Raw genomic sequence first — 18,238 nt, 5'->3', positions numbered from 1 at the left:
TGGGAAAGCCTATGGAAAATGGATGTTCCTGGGTACCCTCTAAACACATAAAACATAGCAATGATTGGCAAAGGAAGGCCACCACTCATTATATAGTTATTGCCTCTTACAATGTTCAGAATTATGCTGCAAATTAGGGTACCATCATCTGGAAGTTTTACAGTCTCATTTAGAAACTTGTGGAGATATTGTAAGCTGCTATTTACACTATATCTTGGAGGGTTTTCCCCCAGTCTTCTGCCAGCTATGCTAAATGTTCCGATGCTGTCAGCATTTAAATAGAACATCTTGTTTTACGCAGTAGAACTACACAGCAAGATTTCACGTTTTTAAACAAAGCATTAACCTAATTGCATGCAGAACAAATTAAACAAAGTTAACATTCTCGCTGATAAGTACGTGTGTTATGCACTCAGATTTACTTTATACTTCCCCCAAGATTTCTGTTATAAAAAACACATCAACTTTAAAGTTAGTTACTTCTGTAGGAGCCAAGCATATTTATGCCAGAGTCCTCTGGAGAACTTCCTCAGCTCCAAATATTCTCAGAGGGAGAACTTCCATTTACCATCTCTCGGTTGTGGATACCTCAGCCCCTTTTTTGGTTACTTTTCTAATACTTCCAAACAAATCTACTTGCTATTTTCTTTGGACTTTGAGTTCGTGGATCACCACTGTAGATTATTCCACTAGTTTCAAACTTTGCTATCTTTCAGCTTCCAATCCTTCACAAAATTCAACTGAGACCAAGTCTTACCTGCATTCACAGTCAATGGTTACATTTTTTTAACTCTGCTTATAATGCAGGTCTATACAACTATCATTTACTCTGGTTATTGTGTCTCAGTGAGCTGCAAACCATACGAGGCCCAAACTGCAACAAGCTTTCTTAACAAACACCCCAAATAATTTAAACTGGAGAACTTTCCTCAGCTTCACTCATCTCCATGACAATATAGCACACTCTAGGCTACCTTCAAAATTAACCTTTAGGTTGATTGTCCCTAATTTATAATTTATTCTCTGATCTGATGAAGTAAACAGGTTTTACAATCATTCAAGGTTCACTGAGTATTTTTAAACCAACACCCAAAACACAACATCTTTCTACACTGCCAATACTGCAAGGATTACATACTGGATATGGTAATATAGTGGTAACGTGAGATTGAGGATTTTGGAAACACCCACTGTAATTTATCCATGTACTTCCCGTGCAGGAGCCTAATTTGCTCAGATTGGTGAAGACTTGAGAATAAATGTAAAAAGACTATTTAAAATCTGGCTATGGGATGTAACGAGACACATGAAGATCCAGTCACTGGTGTCAAGCTAAAAGCAGGTCATTAGGCCTTTCGTGGACAGTGCAATGTCTGGAAAAATGTGGGAATATTGGAAGAAATTGGTCTGGGAGCATTCCTTCCAAAAATAACATGAATAAAAAGAAAAGAGTTTTTTTTTAGAAAGGGCAAACTGACCTTTACCTTGCATGCCTCCCTCCCAATATGGCTGAAGCTTCTTAATGCTAGCACTAGGGAGTTAAAATCTGAAGGTTCAGACTTATCATTTGTGGTATTTGCCAGGTACTTATTAGCCTCTATTTTGCTGCACAGCCATTGTTATTTGTTTCCTGTGCAACAAATGGTACGGCCAAAGTCGACAGTGGTTTCACACTGTCCCCCAAAGCAAAATCCATTTTGCCCCTCATTGTAAATCCATATTTTATTTTCCTGCAGGGAATGATGCCACATCGATTGTAAACTGCCTTCACATATTGGGCCAGACTTTGGATGCCAGGTAAACCATTCAATCCAGTGTTGTTTCGGAAAATATGCCGCAAGAATGTTCAGTTGCAGTTCCACCCACTGATCAGATCTTTGTGTGCCTTGTGTGGGTGGCACAGGGGTTAGTACTGCTGCCTTGCAGCACCAGGGACCTGGGTACAAAACTGGCCTTGGGTTACTGTCTGTGTGGAGTTTACACATTCTCCCAGTGTCTGTGTGGGTTTTCTCTGGTTCTCTGTTTCCTTCCACAATCCAAAGATATGTAGGTTAGATGGATTCGCCATGCTAAATTGCCCCTTGGTGTCCCAAGATGTGTAGGTTAAGTGGATTAACCATGGTAGGCGTGCAGAGTTACGGGGGAAGGGTGGGGGGGAGGACCTGGGTAAATTAATTTGCCAGGGAGTCAGTGCAGACTTGATGGGCTGAATGGCCTCATTCTGCAGGGTAGCGATTCAATGATCGATGAAAGCATAATATTGAAAGGAACTTATAAAATTAAATTGCGGAAGTTAAATTTCAATGGGACTATTGAGAAGGTGAGACAAATTGTGATTTTGCAACTTTCCCTTTTCGCCCTCCGGGACACTTGATCACCTTTAATATATTTTTTTTAATGTTAGCAGCTTATATTGCTGTCTAGTTGGGTCTGTGCAGAAAAACCATACTCAGAGCTTGGAAAATACACAGGCCGGCGTTTTTCTTGCTTCCAGTTGAAATACCAGTCGAGAACCTCCATCTCTTCTGATTCATATGTCCTTCAGGCATGTAGGTGGCCACCATTGGGCCTTCCCCATGACTGAAGTACCCAGTGGTGGAAGTCTTGCCTGCTGAGAGCTGTCAGCCAACCAGCTCCTCATATCACCAGAGCCAGTGGTGCCAGCTGGCAGCAGTCTGACCATCATTCCACGTTTGGTGAGAGATGAGAGTGACTGCCTTTGATATCAAGGCCGCATTTGACTCTGTGGTATTGAGGAGCTCTCATGTCATGGGGATATTCACTGATGACTGCACAATGTTCAATACCATTTGTGATTCCTCAGATATTGAAGCAGTCCATGTCCAAGTGCTGCAAGACCTGGATAATATCCACACTTGGGCTGACGTGGCAAGTAATATTTATCCACATAGGTGCCAGGCAATGAACATCTCCAGCAAGAGAGGATCTAACCATTGTCCCTTGACATTCAATGGCATTACCATCACTGAATCCTCCCCCCCATTAGCAACATCCTGGGGATCACCATTGACCAGAAACTGAACTGGACTAACCATATAAATACTGTGGCTACAAGAATAGGTCAGAGGTATAGAATCATGCGCCAAGTAATTCACCTCTTGACTCCCCAGAGCTTGTCCACCATCCACAAGGCAGAAGTCAGGAATGTGATGGAATACATTCCCTTGCCTGGATTGAAGAAGCTTGACACCATCCAGGACAAAGCAGCTCACTTGATTGGCATCCCATCCACAAACATCCACCCCCTCTACCACTGACGCACAGTGGCAGCACTGTGCATCATTTTGAAAATGCGGTATAACAACTCACCAAGACTCCTTAGACAGCAACTTCTAAATCCACACCCCACTACCATCTAGAAGAACAAGCACAATAGATACATGGGGTACCATCAAATGGAAGTTCCTCTCCCATGCTGACTTGGAGATGTATCGTTGTTCCTTCACTATCATAGGGTCAAGATCCTGGAACTCTCTCCCCAACAGCACTATGGGTGTACCAATACAGACCTAGCCAGTGAAGCTCACATCCTGGAAATAGATAAAAAATGAAGAGGCCCAGTATTGTTGTGGGATCCCAGACCAAATGTGAGTGATGTTGGAATGAGTATCATGGAGTGGAGGTTGCTGGGGGCGATGGAGGCTGGCGTCGGAGCTGAGTGTATTGGGGTGGCTTTCAGCGACTCCCTTTCCCGATGTGTCGAGTCCCTTGAATTGGGCACAAAGTGCTTGTTGACAAGGAACTGCTAAGGAGGGCCAGTGGTAAAGGTGCCAGAGTTAACTAGGCAGCCTTCCGAGGGTGCAGGAATTCTGTGTGGCCTCCAATTAACCCCTGAGGCACAAGTAAACTGTGGTGAGCACACGGATTATTGATATCAGTTGGCTGATGAATGAACCTGATTGACACCCTGCCGATGGCTAGGAATCCTGCCTCAGCTCCTCTGACTAACGGGGGAGTTTTTTGCCACTTGGAGAACTTGGCCCACCTCTAAACGATTGTCTTGTTTTATGTAGAACGGTGATGAAGACCGGTTTGGAGTCTGTTAAATTGGCTTTACGGACCTTCTTTGAGAATGCAGCAGAGGATTTGGAGCAAACCATTGAAAACCTCAAACTGGGTCAGTTCACTCACACGAGGATGCAGCCAAAGGGAGTGACCCAAATCATCAATTACACCACAGTGGCACTGCTACCTGTCTTATCATCACTGTTTGAACACATTGGACAGCACCAGTTTGGAGAAGATCTGATTTGTATGTCTATACTCTTTATAAAACTATTTCCCAAAAGCCCCCTGATCTAATCTAATTTAGTAGAATTTGCCTCTGACTCTTTTTTGGGTATTTACACTGATAAATGTACAATGGTTCATCTATCCTCGAGTGTGGATGTCCTGAGAAGGGCCACACTGGCTGATAGGACTGGAATTTATGCTTCCTTACCAGCATGTTTGAAGGCTTTAGGAAGTTGGTGGGGGGGGGGGGGGGGGCGGGGCGGTGGGGGGCATCTAAAATCCAGCAGGAGGCCTTCCCACCACCTCCCCTCCCACACTCAACCTGTCTGAAATTTTAAGGAGGCTGGGGAGTCTTTGGGCAGCCCTGCCCACTCCAGGGCTTATTGAGGTGTAAAGTAACCAAATAATGTCCTCCTAAAGGCCTCATTCCCCTCCCGTTGCCACCACCGGTACTTTACTCACAACAGCGGGGAAACCCATGCTCGTCAGGGAGCCTGGCAGCTTCAGCTGTGTAGGCTGGCATCAGGCAAGGTGGATGGGGAGGAAACCCCTTTGCAGGCCAATTGGATACCCCCCTCCATTGTACAGTGGGGAACAATTGATTTTCAGTTTGGGGGAAGGTTTATAGTGAAGTTCCCCAGGAGCCCTGTTCTTCCTGCTGGTTTTCCGGGTGGCACAGTGGTTGGCACTGCTGCCTCATAATGCTAGGGACCTGGGTTTGATTCCCGGCTTGGGTCACGGTCTGTGTGGAGTCTGCACCTTGTCCCCATGTCTGCGTGGGTTTCTTCCGGGTGCTCCAGTTTCCTTCTACAATCCGAAAGACATGCTGGTTAGGTGGATCGGCTGTAATAAATTGACCCTCAGTGTACCTGAATAGGCACTGGATTATGGCAAATAGGGGATTTTCACAGTAACTTCACTGCAGTGTTAATGTAAACCTACTTGTGGCACGAATAAATAAACCTTAAATTTTATATATCAATGACATGGCCCCTGGCATGCAGTTTAAAAATTTATGGATGATTTGAAACTAAATATTGTGAAGTGTGAGAGGGAAAGTGCAGAATTTCAAAATGACATAGACAAGTTGGTGGAATGGGCGGACAAGAGGAAATTTAATGCAGAGAAGTATTTTGGGAGGAAGAATACGGAGAGACAATATAAAACAAAGGGTACAGTTTTAAAGGGGTGCAGGAACCTGGGTGTATAAATCATTGAAGGTGGCAAGACAGGTGGAGAGAGCAGGTAAAATAGCATCCTGGGCATAGAAAACATAACCAAGGAAATTAGGTTACAATTGTGTAAAACATTTGCTTGGCCTCAACTAGAGCATTGCATCCAGTTCTAGGAACCTCACTCCAGGAAAGATGTGAAGGTCTTACTGAGGGTACAGAGAAGATTCACGAGAATGGTTCTACACATGAAGGACTTAAGTTATGTAGTAGGATTGGAAAAGTTGGGACCGTACTCCTTGGAGAAGGGAGGTTTGTATGGATATTTGATCGAGTTGTTCAAAGTCATGAGGTGTGTGGACAGAGATAGATGGGAAGAAAGGAGTAACAGTTCCCAATGGGGAAAAGATCACAAACCAGAGGGCACTGATTTAACATAATTGGCAACACGCGGTAAAACATTTTCATGCAGCAATTGGTAGGATCACGAACGTGTTGCCTGTGATTGTGTTGGAAGCAGGTTCAGCTGAGGGTTTCAAAAGGGAATTGGCTCATTATCCAAAAAGAACCAAGAAGTGCTGGCTATGGGCAAGAGACAAGGGAGAGGCAATAGGTAAATTGTTCATTCAGAGGGTCTGCACAGACATAACAGGCCAAACGGTCTCCTTCTGGAACCATTCTGTGTTCCCAGTCTGGCTACACTCATGTAGAGAATGCCTCTACTAACTTTGAAAAAAATGCAGTTACTGAGGACTCCATTCAGTCCGCGCTGAGAACACTCCAGTTTAACTTGGTGCACTCAACAAAGGCATTATCAGATAAAAGGCTATCAGCAATTCATGATTCTTTTGGCATATCAACAATATATGTATTCTACCATTTAAGAGTTAACAGCAAAGTTTAAAATCTGCAATATGCTAGAAACGCAAGACAGGCAGAAGTGGCGGTACAGTGGTTAGCACTGCAGCCTCACAGCTCCAGGGACCTCGGTTCGATTCCCACTTGGGTCATTGTCTGTGTGGAGTTTGCTTGTTCTCCCTGTGTTTGCGTAGGTTTCCTCAGGGTGCTCCGGTTTCCTTCCAAAGTCCAAAGATGTGCAGGCTAGATGGACTGGCCATGCTTAATTTACCCTTAGTCTCCTGGATGTGTAGGTTAGAGGGATTAGCGGGGTAAATATGTGAGGTTATGAGGATAGGGCCTAGGTGGGATTGTTGTCGGTGCAGACTCGATGGTTCAAATGGCCCCATCTGCACTATAGAGTTTCCATGATTCTATGAGTAGTTTAGTGTTAGAGACAGATCCGTTGCTACCCTGGACCCAAACTCTGGTCTTATCAAATAAATTGATTTCACTGGCCTCAACACACTGAATTCGATGCTTCTGTTCACATCTCATCATTCAGATTGACCTAGCTGCTCTCCGTTCTACTGTATGGCCATGGACAAACAGTCTTGACCTTTGAATGAACTCTTCTGCTGCTTAGATCAATATATCCATGCTTAGTGGTATGGTTCAATAAACCCAGTCATCCATCTTTCTTTGAATGATAACAAGTGACCAATGCAGCAAAATATTCACATGGCAAAAGCAAAATTATGTTTCTATGATTCCTCCCCACCCCCCAACCCTCTGCAAGAAAGAGTGAAGCCTGAGGACTAATAAAACTCACAGCAGGTTGGGTACAACTGTAAAGGGATTGTGTTATGTAAAGCGCCTGAGTGTTGCTATTAGAGCATGAAGAATTACCAGCTGTGTTTTCTTTCATGGGATATGGGTGTCGCTGGCTGGGCCAGCATTTATTGCCCATTCCCGAGGGCATTTAAGGGTCAATCAATATGGAAACACAAACAGGATATTGGACGGTTGCTTTTCAGTATTGTGATGTTTTAGTTCTTACACTTGTCACACACCAGGAAGTAAAGAACCTCACTTAAGGTGTTCAAAATAATGAACACATTTTCTGGAACATGTTGCTTGTGAGACAAAGCTCAAGGCTCAAAGAAATGTGATATTAATGCGAAAGCGTGCCCTCTCAAAATTAATTCCCATTGCACAAGCATTGATGATGCCAGAAAAGCATAGAAACATAGAAGATCGTAGCAGGGGGAGGCCATTTGGCCTTTCGAGTCTGCTCCGTCATCCATCACGATCATGGCTAATCGTCCAACTCAATAGCCTAATCCTGCTTCTTCCCCATAATCTTTGATCCCATTTGCCCCAAGGGGGCTCCAAGTAGATCTTGTTCAGATAGACTCAGATTCCGTCTTCTGGTGTGGAGCAGTACAGTTTTAAATCATCAACAAGGAGATCAGTAACACGCTGGAAACCCTTTCATTGCAAACTCTGACCAACCTTTTTGAGTATCGGAATTGAATGTAGGAGTAGGGATGTTTTACTGCAATTGTAAAGGGCGTTGGTGAAGACACATCTGGAATATTGTGCACAGTTTTGCTGTCCTTATCTGAGGAAGGATGTCCTTGCTATAAAGGAAGTATAGCAGAGGTTTACCAGACCAATTCCTCGGATGGCAGAATGAAGAGAGACTAAATCAGATAAGATTATATTCATACAAGTGAGCGGGGGGGGGGAATCTCATAGAAACTTATAAAATTCTAACAAGCTTGGGCAGGGTGGATTCAGAAAGATGATGGAGGAGTCCAGAACTAGGGGTCATTTTTTTGAGGATAAAGGGTAAAGCTTTTAGGACTGAGGTGAGGAGAAATTTCTTTAACCAGAGGGTGGTGAATCTATGGAATTCACTACCACAGAATGTAGTTGAGGCTAAAACATAGTGTGATTTCAAGAAGAAATTGGATATCGCTCTTGGGGCTAAAGAGGCTAAGGGATATGGGGGGAAGGGGGGGGATCAGGATATTGATTTTGATGATCGGCCATGATCCTAATGAACAGCAGAGCAGACTCGAAGGGCTGAATGGCCTAATCCTGCTTCTAGTTTTCATACTTGTATGTTTTATACATTGTTTAAAAAAAACTCCCAGCTTTAACAGCAGAAGCCCTCTCAGCTCCAGAGACACAGGTAAACTTATAACTTCATTAGAGCAGATAGGAGGATAATATTGTATCGCTCCTGTGACAATGAATGTGAGAATTAATGTGCTGGGGATACTTTCCTTTTGCAGTGGACGACGTGCAAGTTTCTGGTTACAGAATATTAAGCAGCTTATACGCACTGGGTACGGGAAAAAGCATATACGTAGAAAGGTAAGGAAATAGCCAATGGAAATATTAAAACGTAGACAACATGTATCTAAAAATTACTTGTACTGTGATAACATATGCCATTGGGGAATCTTATGGCTGTTCACACTAGCGGGATTTTCTGGTCCTGCTGCAGTGAATGGAGATTTGGCTAGGCGCCTAATTTTCCATCTTCGCTGCAGTGACAGCGGGGTGTGAACAGTTAGCAAGGTCGTGCCCATTGTTTCTCAGGAGTCTTTCTCAAGGATATTACCTACAACGCAGCAAATTGTTACATTATGTGACAGGAATGTCTTGAGTTTATATGATTCATCAGTGGCATTTCAACCGCTAAAGAGTGACACCAAAAAAGTCATGGAAGAATTTAAGAATAATTTACTGTTTTAAATCTGTGAATTGTAAATAGTAAAAAGAAGGCACTTGTATACAAAAAGAAGGACTTCCATTTTCGACTACCAGATGTTTCAAAACACTCTACAGTAAATGAAGTAGATTTTTGAGTGTAGTCATTATTGTGAGGAACGCAGCAGCTAATTTGTGTGGAGCAGACTGTTGTAAACACCAATCTGATAATAACCGAGTCATCTCTTCTTTCCTGATGTTGATTATAAATATTGGCACTGAGGATAGTTCAGGGACCCAGGTTCAATTCCAGCCTTGAGTGTTGGAGTAAGCACGTTCTTCCCGTGTCCCACGTGGGTTTTCTCCGGGTGCTCCAACTTCCTCCTGTGATCCAAAGATATACAGGTTAGGAAGATTGGCCATGCTAAATTGCCCCTTTTTGTAAAGTGGACTCAGGGTCACGGAGATCAGGTGGATGGGGGGTGTGGGCCTGGGTAAGATTCTGAGCTAGTGCAGACTTGATGGGCCAAATGGCCTCCTTCAGGACTGTATGGATTCTATGATTCCCCTGCTCTGCTTTGAAATAGTGTTGCGGGGTCTTTTCCATGCACCTGAACAAGCCTCGCTTTAATGCCTCATCTGAAAGACCCCTCCCACAGCAGTGTGGCACTCCCTCAGTACTGTACTGGGGGAGTGTCAGCCTGGATTTTTTGTGCCCAATCCCTGGAGTGGAGCTTGAACCCGGAACCTTATGACTTGAGGCGAGTCACCTGAGCCATGGTAAAATAATTCCTGAGAGCCAGTGTCCCTGCACCAGATTCCCTTTATTTACAAATCCAATTCCACTCCTAAGAATGCTTCGGATACAAAATCAGAATCCGGAATGTTGGTAAACCTGACACTCCTCAATATATATACATTTAGAATCATCGAATCCCCTCAGTCCAGAAGGAGGCCATTCGGCCCATTGAAACTGCACCGACAACAATTCCATCCAGGCCCTATCTCCATAATCTCAAGTATTTACCCCGCTAGCCTCTTGACAATAAGGGACAATTTACCATGGTCAATCCACCTAACCTGCACATCTTTCAACTGTGGGAGGAAGCCCACACAGACACGGGGAGAAGGGGCAAACTCCACACAGTCACCCGAGGCTGGAATTGAACCTGGGTCCCTGGCGCTGTGAGGCAACTGTACTAACCCATCTGCACTGTGCTGCCCCAACTCCCTGCCCCAATTGAGATTACCTGAATGATGAGGCAATCATTACCTCAATTGTGGAGCTCATGCTACAGGAAGAAAACCTCATGGGCCTCGTTCAGACCATTACACACGGCTACCAGCATATCGCAGCTTTCATGACTTCAGGAGGACCCAAAGCAGTTTACAGCCAATAGGTTTCTGTTGGAATGTAGTCAGTGTTGTAACACAGAAGCCTATTTGCAGACAAAAACTTCTTTTGAGATGCTTAGAGGAGCCTTGCTTTTAAAATAGAAAATTTCTAAAAATTAACACGACTCTCTGTGAGAGCAAGAGCCACCTCACAAATCCAGATGTAAAAACTAAATTACTAATTTATTTATTTTTACCCTCTTGAGGTATTTCTCTGTTTCTCTTGCCAACACCACACTATTAGCCCTTGTTGAAACCAAGTTGGTTGCCATGGTAGTCGCTACCAGCTTGAAAAGAAACACTCGCTAATGTCCAAACTATGATTAAGTGCTTTCTGAGTGTAACAGTTTCCATTTGCTTGATTTCCATTGCAGTTTGGTTGAATGCATGTAGCTGTGAGGAGATGAATGATCTCAACAGCTATTTTCATTTAACATATTACTCTGCCCCAGAAGCTTCTCACTGGCACTTTCATCCAACGTTTGTCACTGAGTCGAAGAATGATATATTAGGACAAGTGACCAAAAGCTTAGTCAAGGTGGTAGGTTCTCAGGAGGAGAGGAAAAGAGGGAGGAGGAGCGAATTCCAGAGCTTAGGGCTTAATTAGCATCTTTATTGATGGCAAATTTGCAGACTGAGGATGCTGTTTCCTGAGGATTCTGTGTTAATTTTACTGTTGTTTGTGTAATTTTCCATCTGCAGGCAGCGTCCAGCTCTGGGGGAATGTCTGGCAGCATTTGCTGGGGCCTTTCCAGTCGCGTTCCTAGAAACTGATTCGAATAAGCACAATCCATTCTCCAGCTACAACACCAAGACACCGAAAGATCGAGCGGGTATAGTATCTCTATCCAGCTTTTGTTCTTGGCCATTCGTCCATTTGATCCCGTGCGACTTTTAGCAGTCAACAAATGTACTGATGCGACGTGTCTAAGTTTCATCATATCTGGATGCAGACAGTAATGTTTATGGAATAAATCCTATTGTGAGGTACCCTTTAAGTAGCATATCTTAAATTTCTGTCTATCACCATATACCACAAGCAAGATGTAATGTGTAATCCCATGTACTCTGCAGATGGAATGGAACAACACTCTGACGTGCCCACAAAGTCTCCCAGTTACCATTGTATGCAGATAGTCTTATCTTCAAATAACGCACATTATTGTTCACCAATCCTTTTCTGTTTTTTATGTTTGCGATAAACAGAAGAACCAAAACTTAAATGACCCTAGCGGTGTAACTAAAGGAAGCCACTAAACCCAGCCTTTGGTATTTCCTCTATAAAAAGGGAAGGGTGGCATGGTGTTTCAGTGGTTCGCTGTCTCTGAGCACCAGGGACCTGGGTTCGATTCCCGGCTTGGGTCACTATCTGTGTGGAGTCCGCACATACTCCCCGTGTTTGCGTGGGTTTCCTCTGGGTGCCCTGATTTCCTCCCGCAGTCCAAAAAACACCCTGGTTTGGTGGATTGGCTGTGCTAAATTCTCCCTCAGTGTACCCGAACAGGTGCCAGGGTGTGGCGACTTGGGGATTTCTATAGTAACTTCATTGCAATGTTAATGTAAGCCTACTTGTGACACTAATAAAATAAACTTTAAATTTTAGAATCATTGATGCCGGCAGTTGATTTGAAATATGACAGCGAGGGCAGAGGGAATGTTTAATTTGGCCTTAGCGTCACTCTCTGTTCCAGCACACTGTTGCTGTTCACCTTTAAAACTTTGTCTTGTTTGGGGCACCAATTTTTTTTTTGTTCAGGGAATGGGTGTGTGCTGGCTGGGTCAGCATTTGTTGATCACTCATCCCTAATTACCCTTGACTCAGTGGCTTACTAGGCCATTTCAGAGGGCATTTTAAAAAAATGTTAATCACATTGCCATGGGTCTGGAATCACATGTAGGCCAGACTGGGTAAGGACGGCAGATTTTCCTTCCCTAAAGGACATTAGCAAACCAGATGATTTTTCACAACAACCGGCAGTGGTTTCAAGGTCATCATTAGACATTTACTTCCAGATTTTTACTGAATTCAAATTTCACCATCTACCATAGTAGGATTCGAACCCCGGTCCCGAGAACATTAACCTCATACTCTGGACTATTGGTCCAGTGAAAGCACCACTGTGCCACCTCCTCCCCCTATGTCACCATTACCTCTAAAGGGTCAATTTAACCCGAGCTGTCTGGCAGAGACTGGGCAGGCAATTCAAATTGATTTGATGCCAGATGCAGATCAAGATTGGATGTAGCTTTTACTCTGTGATGTTCCACTGGATTCAGAAAAGGACCCAGATGGGTTTGGAGTTTGAGTCTTCCTGACGCAGACTGTCAAGGTCCAGGATAGTTTAATGGATGTCTTGGCCCTCATCCCCCAAGTTTTCATCATGAGTTAAAACTGAAGCTTTAGGAAATAATATAAATAATTATTCAATTATTATATTGAAATAATTTCAATAATAATTTGAAATTATTATAGGCTACTAATGTGAGGCAGAATCTCTTGTGAGCTTATTTTGCTGTTGCTGTGTTGAGTGCGCCGATGAATGCTTAGTTTATGTTGTAAACCAGAATGTTTTTTACATAATGATTAGCAGGATCTTGCCTTGTGGGAGACAGCAGATGGAGTGAAAGTGCTCAGTTTGCTCTGTGAATAGCATAGAATAAAGTCAGAAATCACAGGACTGAATCTTCAGTGGATGGCCCCAAAGGCTGGAGAGCTGGCAAAATTGTGTAGGACTGTGTCGAGAGGGTAGCCCAATGTCTTTCTGCTGCCACATCACAAGGGTAGCAGGAGGAAGGATGGTAGTTTGGACGTCGGCTGACAGCCCAAGTGAGCCACTTCACTGAGGATACTACCTTGTAGAAATGGGGAGTTCCCAAGGGGTTCCAGAGAGATGGTGTTAATGTTTGACTCATGCTACAATGGAGTATACAATTTAGTTTGTAATTAGTTGCCACCAACTGGGGATAGATTAAGGAATGATTCCAAGTGCATAAAATCCAGTTTACACTGGGTGTAGGGGAGAAACAAGGGAATCTGTGCCTGTACACTGTGGTCTTTAAAAAAACCCCTAGATTAAAGAAGACAGGGTTGAGATTCCTCCTCTTCTCAGTATATGAGCTTTAATGGGCTGGGTGGCTGTTGGGAAGAGGGGCAGGGGTACATGCTTTCTGCCTTTAGTAGCACTCCTTGGGGCCCGAAGGGGGCAATGGCAACACTATTCTAGTCCTCCATGAAACCCCCACTCCAATGCCCCAAAACCTTCCTGAACTCTTCCAGAGGATCCAGCCATTGAGGTGCTGTCTTCATGCAGTTGCAGCCCCAGCAATGGCCGCCACTAGTAGTGCCGCTGCCTCCAACTGGGCTGGCAGCTCTTGGGGGTCTGGCCACTCTCCATAATTAGATTGCAGTCCCAGTGGCAGCCAATTGATAGGCTGCCGCTGGCAGGTCCTGCCACCCACTGAAACCTCCCACTTATGACCAGAGTGTCAGAACCTCTGCCACCTCAAGAAAATTCCACCCATCGTGTCGATTACACACCTCACTACAGAGACATTGTTGTGCCTTCAAGTGAGTTGAGTGGCCTCAAGCTATGTGAAGGTTTGTAGAGAAGGTCAAAAAGATTTTGACAACCATTATCAAGGATATTGTTGGAACACATTATGTTAAAGAAATGAAAAATTGCACTGAAAAAAGCCAAAGGTTCTTTGAGTTATATATTGGTTTGCTTATCAAAAGGTTAGGCCTCGGAATGTTCAGTTCAAAAGTATCGTTGTTTGTGGCGCTTCTGATCTTTTCTGCAGTTTCAAAGTTGTTTCTTATGCCTCAGCTCTGAAATTGCCGGCCAAAGTGGAAGATATGTGTCCCAATATTCCTTCCTTGGAGAGCTTGCTGGAAGAGATCATGGAGCTGGCGGAATCTGGGATTCGCTACACTCAGATGCCCCACGTGATGGAGGTCATCTTGCCCATGCTGTGCAGCTACATGTCCCATTGGTGGGAACATGGGCCAGAGAATAACCCGGAGAAGGCGGAGCGGTGTTGCACTGCCCTGACTTCAGAGCACATGAACACCCTCCTGGGCAACATCCTGAAGATTATATCCAACAACCTGGGCATTGACGAAGGAGCGTGGATGAAAAGATTAGCAGGTACTGCTGTTTCTACTCACCACATTTAAAGAAGGTTTGACATTATTGACATCACTGGGATCTGCTGGGAATGTGCAAATCAGAAAATTGCCGCCAAATGCCTTGAGGTTTTTGGCACGCTTGCTGAATGGATAGAAAATTGTGGGCAGCACCCTCCCCATTTCCTAGTTAGCCCTCCCAATGGGTTGCAGGGAAACTTGAGGCCCTGGGCGGGATTTTCCGGCTCTTCACACCGGCGGGGATCTTCCAGTCCCACCTAAGATGACCGCTGTGGCAGTTTCTCTGGGGGCAGGTTGGGTGAGGCATACAAAACGCTGTAGACACTGGCGGGACCAAAAGGGATGGGTGAGATGGAAAATCCCACCCCATTGATGGAATTTTCCTGTCCTGCCCGTCACGGGAATCACAGTGGGCGGAATATGATCATGCAAAGATCTGTTGACCGTGGGTGGGATTTTCTAGTCTTGGGGTGAACGCGGCTGGAAAATCCCATCCCATAGAGTCAGAGAGGTTTACAGCATGGAAACAGGCCCTTCGGCCCAACTTGTCGATGCCGGCCTTTTTTTTTAAACCACTAAGGATATGGGCCCGCATTTGGCCCATATCCCTCTTACCCATGTAATTGTCTAAATGCTTTTTAAAAGATAAAATTTATCTGCCTCTACTACTACCACTGGCAGCTTGTTCCAGACACTCACCAACTTCTGTGTGAAAAAATTGCCCCTCTGGACCCTTTTGCATCTTTCCCCTCTCACCTTAAACCTGTGACCTCTAGTTTTAGATTCTCCTACCTCTGGGAAAAGACATTGACCATCTAGCAGATCTATGACCCCCCCTCATTATTTTATAGAGCTCTATAAGATCACCCCTAAGCCTCCTATGCTCCAGGGAAAAAAGTCCCAGTCTATCCAATCTCTCCTTAAAACTCAAACCATCAAGTCCCAGCAGCATCCTGGTAAATCTTTTCTGCACGCTTTCTAGTTTAATAACATCCTTTCTATATAGGGTGACCAGAATTGTGCGCAGCATTCCAAGTGTGGCCCTACCAATACCTTGTACAACTTCAGCAAGGCATCCCAACTCCTGTATTCAATGTTCTGACCAATGAAACTAAGCATGCCGAATGTCTCCATGTGTTTGGAGATTTGCCCAAATAAAAAAAATGTCACAATTACAGGGCAATTTATTCCTTTGTGACAGAATTTGCTTTGCCAACTGTGGATTCCTCTTGTATCCCACAGAGTAAAAATTTGCATTTGTTCAAGTAACCTTCATTTATCATAATGTGGTATTTTTCTTCTCCACTGGTCAAATATAAAATTGATATTTGAATTACCAAGTATAATTAATAGCACTGATCTGCTGTTCAGAAAGCTTCATTCTTATTGTTTACTGGAAGAAATTAGTTACAAGGGCTGCCAAATTTTCTAAACTGGAAATATTCAATTTGATTGATGAAACAATTAGAGTTTGTGCAGTAAGCCAAGAATGTAAAGAGAATTGCTTCAGTAGATCCTTCATTATTCCCCTGTGGATGAGTTAACGGGGTTGTTTTTACTGGAGTCTGTTCCACACGCCACTAACCCACAGAGAAGGTGAGATTTTCTCTGATCTCTCATCTCACTTGAGGCTTGTTACTTGTAACCAGTGTTAAATTGCCCCTTAGTGTCCAAAGATGTGTAGGTCCGACGGGTTATAGGATAAGATGCAAGGTGAGCCTGGGTTGGGTGCTCTTTCAGAGAATCAGTGCAGGCTTGATGGGCCCAATGGCCTCCTTCTGCACTGTAGGGATTTATAAGTCTGCAACATTCTCCTCCGGATGCTCTGGTTTCCTCCCACACTCCAAAGATGTGCAGGTTAAGTGGATTGGCCATGCTAAGTTGACCCTTAGTGTCCCAAGATATGTAGGTTAGACAGATTAACGGGGTAAATATGTAGGGTTACAGGGATAGGGCACAGGGTGGGCCTGGGTGAGGTAGTCTGTCAGAGATTTGGTGCAGACTCAATGGATCAAATGGCCTCCTTCTGCAATGTAGCGATTCAATGGTTCTATGAAATTAGACTTTATTTTTCAATAACTCGCGCACACTGATTCTCGTTCAATACGCAGTGATTCACGTAACAATCCTTCAGTCCAGGTACTATCGTTCAGCTGGGGTAAATACATGGGGTTATGGGGGTAGGATCTGGGTGGGATTATGGTCAATGCTGACTCAATGGGCCAAATGGCCTTTTTCTGCACTGTATGATTCTATGATCTTCGGACTGTGGGAGGAAATTGGAGCACCCGGAGGAAACCCAGGCAGACACGGGGAGAACATGCAAACTCCACACAGTTACCCAAGGCTGTGCTATCTACTGTACCACTATGCCACCCTTCTACTTGGGGGCTACTCATGTTTGCTGACTGGGTCGGGTTGATATGACAGTGAAGGGAGCCATTCGGCCCCTGTGCCAGCTCCTTGGTAGAACAATCCAATTCATCACGCTTCCTTGCGTTTTTCCTGTAGCCTCCGGGGGCTCCAATTTCCTCCCACAGTCTGAAGATCATAGAATCATACAGTGCAGAAAGAGGCCATTTGGCCCATTGAGTCAGCATTGACCATAATCCCACCCAGATCCTACCCCCATAACCCCATGTATTTACCCCAGCTGAACGATAGTACCTGGACTGAAGGATTGTTACGTGAATCACTGCGTATTGAACGAGAATCAGTGTGCGCGAGTTATTGAAAAATAAAGTCTAATTTCATAGAACCATTGAATCGCTACATTGCAGAAGGAGGCCATTTGATCCATTGAGTCTGCACCAAATCTCTGACAGACTACAAATGTTCTCTCTTCAAGCGTTCCCCTCTGAGAGTTGCTGTCGAACCTGCCCCGGCCGCACCTGTCAACAGGTCTAACCTGATGTTTTGTTTCGGACAGTTTTCTCACAGCCAATCATCAGCAAGGTGAAACCACAGCTGCTGAAAACACACTTCCTGCCCCTGATGGAGAAGCTGAAAAAGAAAGTGGCCACAGTGGTGACGGAAGAGGAACACCTTAAATCGGAGGGCAGAGGAGACATGTCAGAGGCTGAGCTGCTAATTCTGGATGAATTTACTGTGCTGGCTCGGGATCTTTACGCTTTCTACCCCCTGCTGATCAGATTTGTGGATTATAATCGGTAACATATTTTTAATCCTTTACGAATGCACTGATTTAAAGGTGTAACTGTTGATAAAGGAGTGTTACCTTCATGGGCAAGTGCCTGGAAAAAGATTTTCATTCATTTACAAGGGAACAGCATAATAACGCAAACCACAGTAAATATTGTTAGGCACAATGTTATTGTGGTGGTGTGAACAGAGTGTTTTTTTATTCATTCATGGGATGTGGTGTCACTGTCACTGGCTGGTCAGCGTTTATTGCCTATCCCTAGTTGCCCTTGGAGGGCAGTTGAGAGTCAGCCATGAGTCACATGTAGGCCAGAGTGGGTAAGGATGGCAGATTTCCTTCTCTAAAGGACATTAGTGAACCAGACGGATTTTTCCAACAATTGACAATGATTGTATGGTCATTGGTAGATTCTTAATTCCAGATTTTTTTATTGAATTCAAATTTTAATCTGTTCAGAGTCAGATGGAGTGAGCTAGGTCCCACTTTTTTGGCACATGAGTAATACATAAATGCTGCCAGAAGTTTCTGGACCTAGAAAACATCAAG

At 44.3% G+C, this 18,238-nt stretch overlaps 1 protein-coding gene across 1 annotated transcript in view; it reads left to right on the top strand.

Annotated features, from left to right (window-relative positions):
• The window catches only part of ryr2a (ryanodine receptor 2a (cardiac)), a 662,889-nt gene that overhangs the window by 521,660 nt on the left and 122,991 nt on the right, over positions 1 to 18,238 (top strand). Inside the window, exons 63-68 of the mRNA XM_080200677.1 lie at positions 1,737 to 1,797; positions 4,035 to 4,273; positions 8,567 to 8,648; positions 11,085 to 11,215; positions 14,210 to 14,530; positions 17,459 to 17,699. Of these exons, the coding sequence (XP_080056803.1) occupies positions 1,737 to 1,797; positions 4,035 to 4,273; positions 8,567 to 8,648; positions 11,085 to 11,215; positions 14,210 to 14,530; positions 17,459 to 17,699 (1,075 nt within the window). The remainder of the gene's footprint in view (positions 1 to 1,736; positions 1,798 to 4,034; positions 4,274 to 8,566; positions 8,649 to 11,084; positions 11,216 to 14,209; positions 14,531 to 17,458; positions 17,700 to 18,238) is intronic.

The sequence above is a fragment of the Carcharhinus amblyrhynchos genome, chromosome 12, assembly GCF_965287045.1.
Source record: "Carcharhinus amblyrhynchos chromosome 12, sCarAmb.v2.hapA, whole genome shotgun sequence".
NCBI classification, from domain to species: Eukaryota; Metazoa; Chordata; class Chondrichthyes; order Carcharhiniformes; family Carcharhinidae; genus Carcharhinus; species Carcharhinus amblyrhynchos.
This window is presented reverse-complemented; position numbering and strand designations above follow the sequence as displayed.